Source organism: Lepidochelys kempii, chromosome 21 (assembly GCF_965140285.1).
Source record: "Lepidochelys kempii isolate rLepKem1 chromosome 21, rLepKem1.hap1, whole genome shotgun sequence".
In the NCBI taxonomy this organism is placed as follows: Eukaryota; Metazoa; Chordata; order Testudines; family Cheloniidae; genus Lepidochelys; species Lepidochelys kempii.
The window spans coordinates 17,058,774-17,077,361 of NC_136400.1; the positions used below are offsets into that span (position 1 = coordinate 17,058,774).

The 18,588-nt window shown below is 48.5% G+C and overlaps 2 protein-coding genes across 4 annotated transcripts in view; both read left to right on the forward strand.

Moving 5' to 3' along the window:
- Positions 1 to 18,588, forward strand: part of CYB561D1 (cytochrome b561 family member D1) — a 433,261-nt gene that overhangs the window by 210,902 nt on the left and 203,771 nt on the right. The window lies entirely within an intron of this gene.
- CPNE5 (copine 5) overlaps positions 1 to 18,588 on the forward strand; it is a 195,661-nt gene that overhangs the window by 173,685 nt on the left and 3,388 nt on the right. For all 3 annotated transcript variants that reach the window (XM_073320008.2, XM_073320009.2, XM_073320010.2), the window contains 2 exons: positions 1,458 to 1,515; positions 17,601 to 17,674. In XM_073320008.2, coding sequence (XP_073176109.1) covers positions 1,458 to 1,515; positions 17,601 to 17,674 — 132 coding nt within the window. The remainder of the gene's footprint in view (positions 1 to 1,457; positions 1,516 to 17,600; positions 17,675 to 18,588) is intronic.

Consider the following 18,588-nt stretch of genomic DNA (forward strand, 5'->3'; position numbering starts at 1 on the left):
GATTGCCCTGTCAGCGTCTACGCTGCCTGCAGCGCCCTCCCGACACCGCCCCACGCGCTCTCACGGAGCTGGGGTTAGTACGTCGGCGCAGCGGGCAAGGGACGCTGTGGTGTAGACGCTGACAGGGAGCTCCATAGTGGAGACCAGGGCTCAGCGTCCAGTCCCCGTGTGCAAATGGAATCGGTGCGTAGGCGAGCCGTGGAGCCACAGTGACACCTAGTGAGACTGTGGAGTGAGGGTGAGGAGGAGAGGGAAGCACGCCTGCGTCTGTTTTCCTTCAAATCAGTGTGAATCAGGAGCTGCAGCTCCACTGTTTCTGAGTCTCCTCAGTCACATCATTGCAAATCCCACTGATCCCGACTCCCCTCTCATTCATGTGGGTGTAAATCAGGAGTGACGGTGTAAACCAGGAGTAACCGCATTGATCCCGACTCCCCTCTCATTCACGTGGGGATAAATCTGGAGTGCTGGTGGAAACCAGGATTAACCCCATTGATCGCAATTCCTCTCTCATTCACGTGGGGGTAAACCAGGAGTGCCAGTGTAAATCAGGAGTAACCGCATTGATCCCGACTCCCCTCTCATTCATGCAGGTGTAAATCAGGAGTGACGGTGTAAATCAGGAGCAACCCCATTGATCCCAATTCCCCTCTCATTCACACTGGATAAAGCAGGAGCACTGGTGTAAAGCAGGAGTAACCCCACTGAGCACAATTTGTCCTCTCATTCATGCAGGTGTAAATCAGTAGTAACCCCACTGATCCCAATTCTCCTCTCATTCACACAGGGTAAATCAGCATCGCTGTTAACTCCAGGGGAGTTTTGCCGCTTCACAGCTCAGCATCTGGCCTCTAGCCGTAAAAGTGTCTGGAATTGGTCACCCTGCCTCCAGCCTTCACTGGGGCAGCCGTGTGATGCTTGTAGCCACCGGTCAGTGGCTATTCGTTTCCCAGGGCAAACACAAGCAAGCGGGACCGTGGCAGCTGGGGGCTGGTTACTTATTAATCTGGAAAGCCCCTTCAAGCCCTGCGCTATCCAGTGACGGCGCAGCATGCCTGCGCCCTGGCAGCCTGTTTCCCCTGGCTGAATCAATGGCATTAGCGCTGCTGGCTGTTGCTATGTGCGTGACGTCCAGAGGCCTCCCTACCACACTGGGGCTGCGTGTGTGGAGACGTGGACGGACCCTGAGGAAACTCATGTTTGCATGGAAAGGAACACATATTGGGGTATCCCCAGGCCTCTGTGGGGCAGGGTGGAAAGCTGCTTGGGCCGAGACGGGACACAGCTTAAGAAGGGCTCAGAGCTCAGAGTCACCCAGGCCATTGGGGCTGACAGTGGTTTTTGCTTTGTGCCTTAAACTCTTGTTTTTTCTTTCCTTCCTCCCTGTCTTCCAATTCCCTTGTCCCGCAACCTCTGCCCCTTCCCGCCTCCCCCCTGCTTTTGTTCCTCTGCCACAGGCCGCCAAGCTGCCAATGTCCATCATCATCGTGGGAGTTGGGCAGGCCGAATTTGACGGTAAGGCCCCTACCCTCCTCTCTCTGCCTTTGTTTAAACCAGCGGGTGCTCATCCAGGTGTGGCAGGATGGCTGTGTGCATCGGGTCTCAGCCTGGCCACAGACACCCAGGGGCAAGTCACTTCAGGCCAGATCCCCAAGGGAGAGCCTAGCTTCTTGGCACCCAGCTACCCCGCAGCCCCCCGACCCCGAGCCAGGCGCCCAGGCTCCCCAATGCATTGTAGGGAGATTCGGCAGCTCAGAAAGGCATTCACAGAGGACAGACCCTGAGCAAGGAGCCACCTACACCAGCTAGTAGGAGGTGCTCAGAAGATGGGCCAGCCCAAGCCCTGCCCCTCTTAGATAGTGCGGGCCGTCTCCGCTCAGGATTCCCAGCCTGGAACCCGCTCCTGGAGTTAGATGCCAGGTCAGCTCCTGCTCCTGCCAATAGCCCAGGGTGCCCACCTGGCACACGGGAGACCTGCCCTCAAAGCCCTGCTGTGGAGCACAGCTTTGATCTCGGGTCTCCTCCCTCCCAGGGGGCCCCTGACCACACGATTAGGGGTTTTCTGGGTGTATCTCGCTCCATCTCACCTGCTGGGGCCGTTCCTCTGGGCCAGTAATGCAATATTCATGGAGCAAGAGACAGACTGTGTAGCCCAGTGGGTAGAGCATTCCTGGGCTCAAGGCCCTGTTCCAGTCAGTCAGGGGTGTGTGAAAGCAGGTCTCCCTCGCTCCAGGGCAGCACTTTAGCCACGGGCCATGGGCCATACACACTCTTTCTCTCTTCTGAACCTGCCTGCTCCCTGTTGTCTTTTGGGAGAGGGGAATCGGTAGGCATGCTCTGAGCACACCTATTGGGCAAGATGGGTGGGACGACGCTTAATTTGAGAATCCTGCCGGGACTTAGGTGTGAGCGTAGTGCCAAGCAGCTCAGTGGGGTCAGGACTCTGCTGCCTGGCAGGAACATAGGCCCCTACGAGGTGCACCGGCAGAAACGAAGGTGTGGCCAGGGGAGCAGGGGTTTGAGGAGCTCAGTGATGTCTAGGGTTGCCACCCGGCCGGTGTTCACCCAGACAGGCCAGGTTTCAGCTTGTGTGTCCGGGTACCATTGGAAAAGCCCGCACGTCTGTTGTTTTTTAATCTGGGAGGAAGAGGTGGAGCAGGGGCGGGGCCTCGAGGGAAAGAGACAGAGCAGGGGCAAGGCCTTGACATCTACATGTTGGAAAGTACCTAAAGGGGCAGTTAGGCACCAAAGTCCCTTTGTAGACCTAGCACCTCCTCTGCGGGTGCCTCAGTCCCCGGGGACAGAGCTTTCCTACCTCCCAAAGGTGTGGTGATACTGAATTCGTTAGCGACTGACTGTGATGCCGTGGTAATACTGGGTGTGCAAGCAGATTGACCTCACAACCTGAGGATAAGCTAGGCCAGAGCCTCAGCTGGTGTGGTTTGTGCAGCCCATCGATTGCAGGGTCGCTGGGCTGACTCCAGGTGCCCTGCCCCATTTGTCAGAGGGGTTTTCTTTCAAACCCATCAGCTTGTATCTTCATGGTTCCCAGTATAAAATATCTGAGAGTTTGTCAGGCCAGGAGCCTCCTCCCTCTCTCTGTCTTTCTTGATACAAAATCCTCATTTAGCGATCTCCCTCCGCTCTGTGTGCGCAGCCTGCAGGCCCCCTCCCCCGGGGTGAAGGAAGAATTCCCTATTTTGGAGCAGATGCACCAGGGCCTTGCAAAGGGGCTAGCAAAGAACTGGAGAAGTGAACAGATGGCCAAAGGCTAACCCTGCAGGGAGTCCCCCATCAGGTGGCAGCTGGTGCTTAGGCACTCTGTGTTGACACAGCAACCCCTTGCAACAATTAGATAAGAGCTAAATGAGGCTCACTAGAGGGAGTCACTAGGTCTAGAGAGCAGCATCTGTCTGTGTACACTGGCTGCCCAGGGGAGGAGAGCAGGAGGAGTGTGAAAAGCAAAAAGCCAAGCCTGGCCTGCCCAAGCCGACTGCCTAGGCTCAGAATGCTGCAGGGAATGGGCCGCCCCGGCTGGACAAGTTCTGCACTTGACAACATTCCCTCACATGCACTCAAGGAATGCCCCCTGCTTTGGCCAAGACGCCACCCCAGGAGCTGAGCATGGGGTGTCCCAGTGCTACATCATGCCAGGCAGGCCTGTGGGGCTTGCACAAGGGTGCTGAACCCTTCGTAGGTTGTGATACCGATCAGCTTCCCCGCCGCCACTCTGTGCCTGCCAACGCTGCCCCCTGCCCCCCAGACTGGGCCTGTGTTATAAAGATGGGGGGCTATGACTATCTGCCTCCCCAGTCCTAGCACCGCTGCATGTGCAGTGGGTCTGAAAGGACTGAGCAAAGGTCTGCTAAGGCTAGATGTCAGGAAAACCTCCCCGCAGTGGATGACAGTCTGCCCCTTGCTTGGCACATTGAAAAGCAACCTGAAAAGGGGGGTTTGTTGACATTGGGCTTGCACCTCCCTTTGCTCCTTTAGGCTGAATAACCAAGTTGTGCGTTTTGTTACTGATTGTTTCTTTACTGTTCAAACACCAGGATTCCTAGGTGGGCTTAATAATAATTCTTGTCAGCCCTGGTTGTGCTGGAGGAGTTCTGGTAGGCTCAGGCATGTTTATGGTGAGGAGAGAGAGGGAATGAGGGGGCAGCGTGTAGGGGTCTTGCAGCCATTGGCCCTCTCCTCTGCATTTTAACACGGGCAATTGTGAGGGCTCAGCTGAGCAGGGATAGGCCAGCAGGGGGCAGTGTGGTAATGCTGGGGCTGGTCTGTTTCCCAGACTAGGAGTGGTGGGGGGCCAGGAGGGGCTGATTCCCTGGCGGCTGGGAGAGGGCTGGGGGGAAAGGCAGGGTGTGTGAGGCTCTGGGAGGAGTGCAGCATTGAAGGCAGATGGCAGGGAGCACACTGGACCTGCCCTGGGCTAGGGCCCATAGCACCTGAGTGCCTAGAATGCTGGTTTGCATTGGGGTGCCCCGGCATGCTACCGGAGAGAGTTTTAAGACCAAGGCTAATCCCAGTGCACGGCAGGGACCCAACCAGGGAGTAGCGATCACATTGTCCAGTGACATTGCTTTCCCCAAACACATTAGCTGGAATGTTTCCCCACAGGAGCGGAAAGCCCAGCGTGTGGTCAGGGAACAAGTCACAGAGGCAGTTAGAATTCAGCATTTGTTCATTTAAAAATGTTAAATTATTTCCCTTCAGTCCTCCCCCCGCCTTTTGCCTACCCAAGAAACTAAATAGCCTGCCTGTTTGTCCCCTACACACACACACACACACACACACACACACGCAAATTCCCAATTGCTCACTTGCACGCTTACACAGCTGGTAGCATGTGGGGGTTGGCTCACCTTAAGTAGCTCAAGGGGGTGGGCAGGATCGAGTCTCCCAGCTGATCTTCCTCCAGGTCAGAAGCAGTTGGGGACGGTGACAGCAGTTACTTTTCCTCCTCTGCTGGGTCACCAGCTGCTAGCATGATTGTATAACACTCACTTATAGAATCATGGGGATTTATTGGGACACTACAAGTATCAACTCCATTCCATACAGGCAGGTCTGAGCTTCCTGCTAAACCCCCAGGTCAGATCAACACAATAATATACATAACAACAACTTAGCACGAAGCTAAAGATACAACACCATCTCTTGATGGAGGTGCTGTCTGCAGTGATCATTCCAATGTTTCCCTCTAGTTAAAGAACTTAAAAAAGTATCTCCTCGGAATGCAGGTCGTCTGCTTTGCTCCAGTCCTATATTCAGTCATGGAGACATCACCCATGGCTGGATCTAGAATATCAGCAAGTGCAGGGTTCATGTCCTCTAGGTCAGGCCTATCCATTGTGGACAGACTGTCTGTTGGAGACTGTAGTGTGTTGAGGTTCCAAGGGCACCTGGCAATTCCTCCTCCACAGCCAGTCTCCTGTTACCAGCCACAGGTACCTGCTGGGGTACCTCCAAATATGAGATGGTGGTGGAATGTCCTCATTGTTTGCTTTCCCCTTTCTTTCAGTGAATCCGTGCACCAGTTCTCCATGCACTAAAAGGAGTGAGCTCTTGCTTTTTGTATCAGCAAGGATAAGTTGTTTAGTTTTTACCTACCATGAAAGGTCCCCTCCAAAAAGGAGTAAGTTAGGGATTTTTTCCAGGCCGCTTTTTCCAGCTGCATAGTCACACTTTCTCTCCTTCCTGGATGGCACGTAATGCTCCTTTTTCCTGACATCTTCTGCCTGGCATGCTCCCTTCTGGCTCATCTGTTCCTCCACCTTTTGGGTTGCTGTCCTCAGGCAGGTAGGGTCTTGTCGGTTCTTGCTGCCTGAACATCACTTCACAGGGAAGCCTGGATTTTGAGGAGTCCAGCAATAATCTCGTAAGGAGAGCCATGGGTAGTTGAGTGCTGGCTGGTGTTCTATGCAAAGATGACAAACGGTGACTTTGTACCCTATTCTCGCTGGTCTCCACTGACTAAGACTCTAAGCATACATCCAGTGGTGCAGTTCACTTTCTCCACTCCCCCATTACTCATCGGGTGCGTAGCACTGGGCCTCACCTTGGTTAGCTGGAGTTGTCAGCAAACCCCATGTAACGGCCGTGATTCAGAGTCCTTCCCTTGCTCACTGCAGACGCAGCTTGGTGGGCTGAAATGCAACATTAGGTGTTTCATCAATGCAGCCATAACTGTCAGAGTCCTTTCATCCTCCACTGATTGCACCACCCCATACTGTGAAAAGTGTCGTATGTTGCCAGCAAATCCTGATTTCCAGCTGGGGTTTCTCGCAGAGAGCCTTTCAAGTCAATTTGTCTGCACTCCCAAGGGCATACTAGCTTGGAGCATTTCCTGTAAGGGAGTTCTGCCTCTTCTTGCTTGACAGGTAAGACAGGAAAGTATCTGGTCCTTAACATCAGCAGCCATACTCAGCCAACAAAATCTATCCGATCCCTGGCTCAGTGTCTTTCCGTACCCGAGGCGGCCTGCTGCTTCATTAGCTTGAAGACACTCCAGTACTGTTCTCTGTCAACTTGCTGGCAAGATGGTCCTGTTGCCTTCATTCGCCAGCCAGTCACTCCTGAGCTGCGTTGACTCTTCCCAGTCTGGGTCTCCTGCGTGGGTCTGTTGGCACAGCAAATGTACCTAAGGGTCTTTAGGCTGCTCTTGCCAGATGTCCTCGCAAGGCCAGACTGAGGCTGTTCTCACTGCCCTCGCCTGGCTGGAGGTATCTGCAGCCACATTTTGCTTTCCAGGTTCATGGTGAACGTATCTCTGGACAGTTTGTAAATCCTTCTCCATGGGCGTCCCCCTGGGCAGGGCTTTGTAAGGAGCCACTGCAGGGCACTGGGGTGTGTGTACACTGTGAATCCTGGACCTAGCAGACAGGGATGATGGGCCTTGGGGGCCGCCACAATAGCCAAATGCTCCCGTTGGGCAGCCGAACACTTGGTTACTCTCTCATTTAATTTATCACCTCAAAAAGCCACTGGGGTTGCACCTACTGAGCTCATCAATTTGTTCAAGCGCAAACCCGGCAGCAGCCTTTAAGGCATCTTGGGGTATCGCGACCAGATGGGATGGACCCGGAATTGAAGCCCAGCAGAGTTTGGAGTCCTTCCTCCGGAGTCCAAGCGCTTTTGGGTGTCACTCTGTCCAGACAAAGTTACTCTTGGTTACCTGGCAGTGGGGTGCCGCCTGCCCTGCTACATTCCTTACAAAGCTCCTTTAGAAGTGCAGAGGCCAACACACCGCTGGGCCTCCTCCAGGTCTGTGGGAACCTTTATCACGTTCCGTTCCTGGGGGAGGGGCCCCCGCCCGGCCTCACTGACTGTACGTCCTAGGAAGGTGATGCCACCCCTCAAAACTGACCTTCATTTCCTGCAGGTTTAAACCCTGACTCCATAACAAGCTCTAGAGTCCTACCAGGTGAGAGCACGTGAAATCATCTAAGTATGTGAGGCTGTTTTCAGACCCCTGACTGCCCCCTGCAACGTCCCTGGGGCACGCGTGAGTCCGAAAGGTTGTCTGCAGAACAGAACCAGTCCATAGGGGGCCACCAGGCAACTTTCTTTTGGTTTTTAGGTGCCCCTTTCATCCGATAACCTCCAGGTACCAAGCCCAAATGACTGACAGATTTTGTTCCTGGCATGTTGTCCAGTGTGTTTGCTGTGCGGAAAGGGGTTGCTGCCTTGCACTGTCTGTGAATTAAATCTCCCTGTAGTGAGTGCAGAGCCACAAGTTTCCATTGGGCTTTATCACAATTACAATTGGAGCTGCCCAGATGATGAAGATTGCTGCCAGGCCATCCTCCAGCATGTGATTTCGCTTCTCTTTCACTGCGACCTGATGCTCCAGGGAATCCCAGGCGGGAACACTCCCTGGCTTACGCAATCGACTGTTGTACCCGATCATATCTCCCGAGCACTCCTTTAGTCCTGGAGAACACACTAGCACTTCTGTCCATCACCTTCTACGGCTGTCTGTCAAGTCAACCCCGAGCTCTTTTATTGACCAGGCTGCTTCCCAGCTTTTGAACTCTGCCCTTGTGAGAGGCTTTGAGACATCAGCTACACTGGACCCTGACCTCCGCGTCTGATAATTCACAGCTGCATCTCCAGGTCAGTCACATGAATTGCTCTTACCCAAACTCCGCTTTAGTCCAGCTCAAACCAGAGTTCAGCTGCACAGCCATCCTGACTGGATCTCGGTAGCTTCAAACACTCCCACAGGGTCACTGCACCTGTCGTTTATCCTTAGGGGCATTACTGCAGGATGACCTGGCTTCACCATCACTTTATTCTGAGCCACCCAGGAGCCGTTCCTCTCCCTCCCCCTGTAGCTGTGTTAGAGGAACCGCAAAGGCATCAGAAGTTGCTCTCCAGTGTCCAGACTTCCTCCTGCCCACATCCAGGAGGGCAATCTAAATAATATCCAGGGCCAAGTGTATTCTGTTAACACACCAGGAGTTCTTGTCCTTGGAAGAATCCACTCCCAGCCCCATAGTACTAGAAATACTGGTCACACAAGAAAAGTCCATGTTGTATGCAGAGACCCCTGGTTCAGAGGGCGTTGGATTTCTCCTGTTGTCTGCAGTGGCTGATGATTAATAGTTCCCAGTTTAACTCCTGCAGTACAAATCTTCTTCCCCTTCAGCACTGGAGGTTCACCATGGATCAGACTTATTTCAGATCCTGGGTCCAGCAGCATTGTGATTTTCCAGCCATCAATGCCCCCAGACACATAGTAAGAGGTGACTCTTTACATCAGCTACTTGTTTCCCTGGGTGTGGCTTCCCTTTGCTTGGGCAATTCCACCTCCAATGGCCTTTGCCGCCACATCACCTGAAAATGTCATCTGGCCGAGGTCCACTCAGGAAACTGTCTCTCTCATTGCACCGATGGGATGCCTGCGAATAGCTTGCATCTGGGATTCCTCCCATGTTTTTGCCACTTCCCTAGCCCTTGAAGAGCTGCAAAGGAGTCATCTTCGGGTAGGGTGACCAGACGTCCCGATTTTATAGGGACAGTCCCCATTCTGGGGTCTTTTTCTGATACAGGCTTCTATTACGTCCCACCCCCTGTCCCGATTTTTCACATTTGCTGTCTGGTCACCCTACCTTCGGGGTGGGAATTAACAGCTGCTACCTTTAAGAAAACCCCAATATCTGCTTCCAAATTTGTAGCTCTAGGTGTAATCAGGTCCAGAATCCAGTCTGGTATCTTCCTGCACCAGCAGGTTAGGACGTTCTGCACGGGGAAGCTGCTGGTAAAGTGCTTTGCCATCCCCAGCCACAAACACTGCTAGGCATTGTGCTGCTTTCTCATCAACCCACTCATTCACAGAGAGCAGCTGCTCAGTCTGTCACGGGCTCGCAGATTCTGGCCTCGTCTGCACGACCAGGACATTTCTTCTCGGGCAAAAGTGCTTTTGCCATCTTGCTGCTCCTGCCAGTATGGTAGCACCTGCTTGTCGAATCACAGTGATTTATGGGATCATCCCAAGTACCAGCTCCAGCACACACAGGTAGGGCTGAACTTCCTGCTAAGGATCCCCGCTGCCCCCCAGCTCAGATCGACAACATCACGACAGACTAGACAACAGCTTAATGATAAGATAAAGATACAGCACCAGTTACTGGGGGCGGTGCTGTCTGCACTGATTGTTGCTGTTGCCTAGGGGAGAGGCAAAAAGGACAGTGGCAGCAACTGTGAGGTTGTACTGAGCCTGGCTACTGCACATTCAGCAGATGGTGGTGGGCGGGAATGGGACATCTCCACCCAGCTTGCCTGTTAGTGTGGATGTTCCTCATCTGGGGTCAGGCCGCAACTGGTCTGTTGCTCCCCTTCCCTCCCAACTGTTGGCTCTGCACCGGAACTGCTCTCACGGGCAGTGCTGGGAGCCAGCAGCTGCTCCCATCAGTGAGGATACCCCAAAATGTAGAGTAGTCTCGTGTCAGGGCGCATCACCCGGCGCAGGACCATAGCACCTCCATAATGGATCAGAACAGAGTCTGTCTAGTTCAGGTTCCTGTCTCTGACAGTAGCCAGCACTGCATCAGAAGTAATGGAATAACCTGTCCTTAGGGGAGTTTGTTTCCTAACGCTTCTCAGTTCGAGGTTGACTTATGCTGTGACGCATGAGGATTTATATCAGGACCATCTAGATTTAGTGGTCTCAGAGAGCGATCAAAGTTAGAATGGTTTCCCAACTACACAGAACTTTCATAAATCTAGTATTTCATGGAACAATAATTAGAACATTTGCAACATATACTTTGCATAACTACTGTATAACCTGGCTAGGCTGACTGAGCTCCAAACATTGGGGTACTTCTATTTTAATTCACAGAAAGATATCATTTCAATCTTGGAGTGATGTGTTTACAGCCTGGGATATAGTCCAATAAATTAAAATGTTCATCAACCCAGAGTTGTGTTCAATGTTAAACCCTTTGTGGGTTGGAAGGTTAACTTCACAGTAAAAATGTGTGTCTAGAAAACCAAATAAAGTTTCAGAGTAGCAGCCGTGTTAGTCCGTATCCGCAAAAAGAACAGGAGGACTTGTGGCAGCTTAGAGACTAACAAATTTATTTGAGCATAAGCTTTCGTGAGCTACAGCTCACTTCATCGGAGGCATGTAGCTCATGAAAGCTTATGCTTAAATAAATTTGTTAGTCTTTAAGGTGCCACAAGTCCTCCTGTTCTTTTTGCAAAAAAGTTTGAGATTTAATTTCAACTAAAAAATTGGATTTCTTCAATTTCTTATGCAAAATATATCACATGCCACTTTCTATAGATTCCTGCTATCAGTTATACAACCATTAGGCAATACGTGGAAATATAAACTAATGTGGCCATTAGAAATAATAAACTAATAAGCTAATGTTGCCATTAGAAGATTTTGTTAAGAAGGTCAATAATAAAGAATGTCTTGCAAACAATATATACCAGGCTTCACTGTATGCCATACTGACTAATAGGAGAGGAAAAAGCTATGTAGGTAGCTAAAGGGATTGGTAGGAAATATGGCAGAACATCAAAATGATATTCAGTTAATTATCTCTATGATTTTTCCAGAACAATCTGTTTAATGGATTTGCCTGGAAAGCACAGCCTTTATATAAAGCAGGCTGAGCTAGCCACAACACTGGAAATGCTACCAGGCCTCAGCTAAACTACCCCAAATCACAAAAATGCAGGAGTATTATATGCCAAGGTCTTTCCCTAGTTTTAAATACAGAACTCTTCCCCTTGCCAAAAGTTCATACACTGAAATTAACAGATGAACTCAATCATTCAGTGAACAATAAAAAGCATAAGGACGTGTGTCATAAATATAAAGGGAAGGGTAAACCCCTTTAAAATCCCTCCTGGCCAGAGGAAAAATCCTCTCACCTGTAAAGGGTAAAGAAGCTAGGATAACCTCACTGGCACCTGACCAAAATGACCAATGAGGAGACAAGATACTTTCAAAAACTGGGGGGAGGGAAAAACAAAGCCCCTCTCTCTGGCTGTGTGATGCTTTTGCCGGGGACAGAACAGGAATGCAGTCTTCGAACTTAGTAAATAATCTAGCTAGATATGGGTTAGATTCTGATTCCTTTAAATGGCTGAGAAAATAAGCTGTGCTGAATGGAATGGATATTCCTGTTTTTGTGTCTTTTTGTAACTTCAGGTTTTGCCTAGAGGGATTCTCTATGTTTTGAATCTAATTACCCTGTAAGGTATTTACCATCCTGATTTTACAGAGGTGATTCTTTTTACTTTTTCTTCTATTAAAATTCTTCTTTTAAGAACCTGATTGCTTTTTCATTGTTCTTAAGATCCAAGGGTTTGGGTCTGTGTTCACCTATGCAAATTGGTGAGGATTTTTATCAAGCCTTCCCCAGGAAAGGGGGTGTAACGTTTGGGAGGATTTTGGGGGGAAAGATGTTTCCAAACGGACTCTTTCCCAATTATATACTTGTTAGACGTTTGGTGGTGGCAGCGATAAAGTCCAAGGGCAAAAGGTAAAATAGTTTGTGCCTTGGGGAAGTTTTAACCGAAGCTGGTAAAAATAAGCTTAGGAGGTTTTCATGCAGGTCCTCACATCTGTACCCTAGAGTTCAGAGTGGGGAAGGAACCTTGACAATGTGTCTTATTAGCAGCAAAATATACTCAGAAAAAGAATTCCACCAGTCCTCCAATTTACTCCGAAAGGTTGAAAGCACAGCCATGAGGAACAAATGTCTGTGTATCAGCAACAAAATGGAGACAAATGCACCCAAATTTGGTGTCACATAGTTGCAGTAATGCAGCTGTGATATAACATGTCTCATACGTGCTGTCATTATGTTTGCAGTCACATTTGTGACTACTATCCACTTGTCCTGTGATTATGCACTGACCCTTCCCCGTGTTGAAATTTGAAAAGAAAACAGTAGCTAAATGCATAAAGCAGTACACTAGTATGTTTGCATTCCTCTGTTCTAAGGACAGTACTATCGATTGCTGTATTCATTTAAGAGTTGTGTTCCTTGCATTTTTATTTGTTGCTCCATTAGTTAGAAAAATGAATAAGGAATTTTTTAACAAAAGAAAAAACGTGAGTGCAAACCACTGCTGAGCTCCTGAGTCTGCAGCTTGAAACAAGAAAAGGAGGACTTGTGGCACCTTAGAGACTAACCAATTTATTTGAGCATGAGCTTTCGTGAGCTGCAGCTCACTTCATCGGATGCATCTGATGAAGTGAGCTGTAGCTCACAAAAGCTTATGCTCAAATAAATGGGTTAGTCTCTAAGGTGTCACAAGTACTCTTTTTCTTTTTGCGAATACAGACTAACACGGCTGCTACTCTGAAACCTGCCAGCTTGAAACAATAGCTCTTCTTGTTTGATTCCCAGCTGTTAGCTCCACAGTGATGATGAGGCTCGCTGAACAAAGACTGTCCCCCCCTTTCTGTCTTGTATCAGCTTCATTCATCTTTAACCCTTTCCGTTCTATGTCATTCTTCACCATGTCTATCCTGTGCATCCTTGGTTTTCCTCTATTTCTAGTTCCTTGCACTCTGATACGATCACCATGTATGGTATCCTTCCAGGTCCATTCTTGACACATGTCCAAACCATTACAGTCGTCTTTCTTGAAGCTTCGGAAACAGCGGTATTTCTTGCCCTCTTCATTTGCCTTTTTCTTATCTCTTCATTTTTTATTTTCTGCAGTCTTGAATTCACAGTATTCCCCTCAGCCACTTCATCTCTGCAGTCAAAGTCTTTCATTCATCGATTTTCCTCATCCTCCAACATTGTGACTTGTGCAGCCATGTTGGCATGACAGCTGTATCATATACACTGATTTTTGGTTTTATCGAAATGGCATTAGCCTTCCAGATCTGGCAGAAGTTTCTGAAGACAGTAGTGGCTAGTCTGATTCTTCTTTTGATGTCCTCTTCCAGTTCTCCAAGGTATGCACATTTTCCCATCTATTCTAGTTCTTAATCTCCGAGTTTGATCTTTACCTTTTCCTCTTGTCTCCCAATTGCTGCCATTTTTGTCTTCCCATGCTGGTATTCAATCTGAATGCTTTCCCAGGCTACCTGGTGAGTTATAATCTGTAAATCTGCCTTGGTCAATGCTGTGAGGTCAATATTGTCTGTGAATTTAAGGCTAGGCACTGTCCTACCACATAATATGACTCCTTCCATTTCATCTCTTGGTGCTCCAGTCATTACTGCTTCCAGTACCAAGTTGAACAAATCGGGTGATAGCGCGCATCCTTGACTCACTCTGATGGTCATCCTGAACCATTCCATCAACTTCTTGTCTACTTTCACTGCACTCATTGACTTGCTGTAGATATTTTCTATCAGCTTGATCAGTTTTTTGGAGATGCCATACATTCTCGTAACTTTCCAGAAACCTTTCTGCCAAATGCTATCAAAAGCCTGTTTGAAGTCTATACGGTAACAGGTGCACTTGTGTTCTATGGACTTCTCCAGTTTCTGCCATATCACAAATAGCTGATCTATGGTACTTCATTCTAGTCTAATATCCTGCCAGTGCTGCTTCCATGTACCTTTTCCTTCTCCTCTACAACAGCTTGGTGATGCTTTTCCAGCACCCTCAATAAGCCGATTCCTCGGTAGTTCTTGCACTTACTCGTATATCCTTGTCTGTAGGTTGGTACTGTTATTACTTTCCCCCATTCACACGGCACTTGCTCTTCTCGGTAAATCTTGTTGAACAGCTTGTGCATTGCCTTGACCTTGTATTCCTGCTTGCAGCAGCTTTGGGGTTACAGGTTTCAGAGTAGCAGCCGTGTTAGTCTGTATCCGTAAACAGAAAAGGAGGACTAGCGGCACCTTAGAGACTAACAAATTTATCTGAGCATGAGGTTTCATGAGCTACAGCTCACTTCATCAGATGCATTCAGTGGAAAATACAGGGGGGAGATTTATATACACAGAGAACATGAAACAATGGGTGTTACCATACACACTGTAAGGAGAGTGATCAGGTAAGGTGAGCTATTACTAGCAGCAGAGCCGGGGGCGGGGGGGGGGACCTTTTGTAGTGATAATCAAGGTGGGCCATTTCCAGCAGTTGACAAGAACTTCTGAGGAACAGTGGGGGAGAGGGTGAGGGAAATAAACATGGGGAAATAGTTTTACTTTGTGTAATGACCCATCCACTCCCAGTCTTTATTCAAGCCTAAGTTAATTGTATCCAGTTTGCAAATTAATTCCAATTCAGCAGTCTCTCGTTGGAGTCTGTTTCTGAAGTCTTTTTGTTGAAGAATTGCCACTTTTAGGTCTGTAATCGAGTGACCAAAGAGATTGAAGTGTTCTCCGACTGGTTTATGAATGTTATAATTCCTGATGTCTGATTTGTGTCCATTTATTCTTTTATGTAGAGACTGTCCGGTTTGGCCAATGTACATGGCAGAGGGGCATTGCTGGCACATGATGGCATATATCACATTGGTAGATGTGCAGGTGAACGAGCCTCTGATAGTGTGGCTGATGTGATTAGGCCCTATGATGGTATCCCCTGAATAGATATGTGGACACAGTTGGCAACGGGCTTTGTTGCAAGATTAGGTTCCTGGATTAGTGTTGTGTGGTGTGTGTTTGCTGGTGAGTATTTGCTTCAGGTTGGGTGGCTGTCTGTAAGCAAGGACTGTCACTTCCCAGTGCCTTTTTCTTATTCCAACTTTCTCCTGAGATCTTTACTACTTCTTCTAAGAATTCTGACATCTGCTCTCCCTCATTTGTGCTGGGAAGCTTCTCCAGGACCATTTCATCTACTGTCACCATCTACACATTGTAGAGCTCTTCAAAATATTCCATCTCTCACTCATTCGTTGCTTGTTCATCCTCAGTTATTTGTTTGTGTTTGTCTTTCACCGCCAACATCTTCAGCTCCTAGGTCCCACTCAGTTCTTTTATCTTATGCTACAACCCATGTCACATATTCTTCTACACCTTTATATTGTGTGGTTCTCAGGTCATTCCTTTGCTTTTTGTTTCAGCTCTCTGCCAGTCTGTTGTACTCGGCTCTTCGACTTTTGTCCTCCTTTTTATTTCCGTTTCCTGTGCTTGTCTCTCGGCTGCAGCACTTCATCTGTTATCCACCTCACTTGCTTTGGTTTGGCCTTGTAGCCAACACTTGTTCAGCCGTTCAGTGGTGAAACACTGGAATGTGTTACCTAGGGAGGTGGTAGAATCTCCTTCCTTAGAAGTTTTTAAGGTCAGGCTTGACAAAGCCCTGGCTGGGATGATTTAATTGGGGAATGGTCCTGCTTTGAGCAGAGGGTTGGACTAGATGACCTCCTGAGGTCCCTTCCAACCCTGATATTCTATGATTCTATGATTCTTATAACCCCATTTTTTTACACTGTTCCATGTCACTTCCATGTCTAGTTCTTCTTTCACCAGAGATGTGGTATTCTTCTGCTAAGCTTTGTTGTATTATTTCCTGATATCTGGTTCTTTTAATTTGTTCATGTCATAGATCTTAGTTCTTGGCACTTTTGCTCTCTGCCTCAATCTCATTGATGCCAGCACTAACCTCTGATCTGATCTGGTCTGATATCAGCTGCAAACAACGCTCATGACAACGCACTTGATTTCCGTCTGCGACTCCCAAGTACAAAGTCTGTCATGTTCTTCGTTTGCCCATCAGCTGATATCCATGTCCACTTCCTCAGAGGCTTTCTTTTTTTAAATGGCATGTTTGTTAGAGCAGGTTGTTGGTTAAGCAGAAATTTAGTAGTTTTGCTCCTCTTTCACTTTTGAAAAAATAGCTCTGAGAGGTGTGACCTGCCCGCTTCTCAGCTCAGTTGCATGTTAACTCTGAAACTTAACGATGACAATGACAGTGTCATCATTATCTGTTTCTTTGTTGACCATTTTATCAGAAACATACATCTAATTTGCTTATCCCACAACCCCAAAATAAATAACACAGAGGCTGCTGTGCTGGTTGCTTTGCTCATTGTAATATTTCATTTAATAAAAACTTTTATTAAATAACTTTTTAAAAATGTAGCTGAAGCTGCTGCAGCATGTATAGAATTTCTGTGGTAGAATCCAGGGGGTTTGCCACAGAATTTAGGTCCCACTCCCTGCAGGGTACAGCAGAGCCTTGTTCAGTCTTATTCAATGTAACTGCTGATGTTCTAATTACTCCCAGAAGCGATGATCCTTTTTTGTAGTCTTCTAAACTCATGGCCACAAAGATATCTTGTGGCATTGAGTTCCATAGAATCATAGAATCATAGAATATCAGGGTTGGAAGGGACCCCAGAAGGTCATCTAGTCCAACCCCCTGCTCGAAGCAGGACCAATTCCCAGTTAAATCATCCCAGCCAGGGCTTTGTCAAGCCTGACCTTAAAAACCTCTAAGGAAGGAGATTCTACCACCTCCCTAGGTAACGCATTCCAGTGTTTCACCACCCTCTTAGTGAAAAAGTTTTTCCTAATATCCAACCTAAACCTCCCCCACTGCAACATGATAGATTGATTGGATGTTGTGTTGGAAAAACATTTCTGTTTATCCGTTTAAAATATGCTTCCTATCCAGCTATTTGAATATCCCCTTGCTCTGTATTTTGAGAGAGGGTAAAGGGGAGCTCCTGATTTACCTTCTCTATATGATTTATTATTTGGTATCATTATTATTTATTATTTCTTTCCTAATCATGTCCTTTTTATACATCTCCTCTTTAAAGGACACAGTCCACATCTTTTCAGCCTCTCCTCATGCAATAGCCTTTTCCAGCCTCTGTTTCAGAACCCCTTCTCTTTCTGTTGGATCATTGTTGGAGATGGGGTGGCCAGAACTGGATATAATATCCCCGATGAGTGTGTCCCATTGGCTTGTTTAAGGGCATTATAACATTATTTTCTCTCATGCTTTAAACACCCTAACTCTTTTTTAAATGTCCTCTGCCACTGTACTGCCCATTCCCTTAGCTCAGTCAGCACTGTTCATCATTGGTAAATATATTCATCAGCCCCAGTCTAGGCCTCGTCTCTACTGAAATACCCTGGGGTTCCTTCCCAGCATGTCACGGCTTGCACTGCACTGACTGCCCTTCTGCTCTCCCCTCCCCCATCGCAGCCATGGTGGAGCTGGACGGCGATGACATCAGAATCTCGTCGCGAGGGAAGATCGCTGAGCGAGACATTGTCCAGGTAAAATTTGCAACACTTTCCTAGCTCAGCGCTTTCCTTCCCCTCATGTCAAAAACCATCCCGGAGCCTTCTCTGCCTCCCCAGCGGGCCCCGGGTTCAGGCAGGCTCAGGTTTCCCATTCCAAGGGCAGGCCTGTCCAAGGGCAGCAGGAGTTTTCTGTACCATGACAGTGTTTGAGATCAGACACGTGGTTGGCGCACTTCACACAGCCTGCCTTGGCCGTCGATAATATGAGATGACTGGGGAAGGATTTCAGCCAGCCCCCCTTGCCTGGGAAGCCTGCCCCTCCTCTGGCTGGTTCCCTACCCAGTTAACCCTGTGCGGGTTCGGTCTGCTCAGTCTGTCCCTGAGCCTGGGGCATTGGGTCCGTATGTGGCCTCTCTGGCCACAGTGATAGCAGCCCATGTCCCGTTGGTCCCCTCAGGCCGGTCGGTTGGCCCTGACGCTGGATGTTCCCCTTGGGAAGGGGTTCTCCATATTTCTCTAGAGAAGGGTGAAACAATTATCAAGCACCAAAAAAAAAACAAAAACCCACAAAAAAACCCCTATGTTTCAGCTACGTATTGGCTTGGAGAGGAAAAAACCCCTAGACCCTCATTTCCAAACCAGGCCTCGGTGTGCTTCTCTAATCTGTACATACTAGAACTAATGCTTCCTGGCTCCCCCTTCTCATAATCTTTCCTTTCCAAAACCATCAAATCCACTCATCCAGTGTGGCTCTAACGTCACACCACACTGTAGCCATCAACCCGCTACACTTCCATAGGACATGTGCAAAGCAGGCTGGCTGGTGGAAACATAGGACAGCCCTAAAAAGACCAGGTAGGCCATCTGGCCCCCCACATCCAATGTGTTGCTGACGGTCTGCATAGAAGCAGTGTCCCCCATCTCCATTTGAAAATCTCTCCACTCTT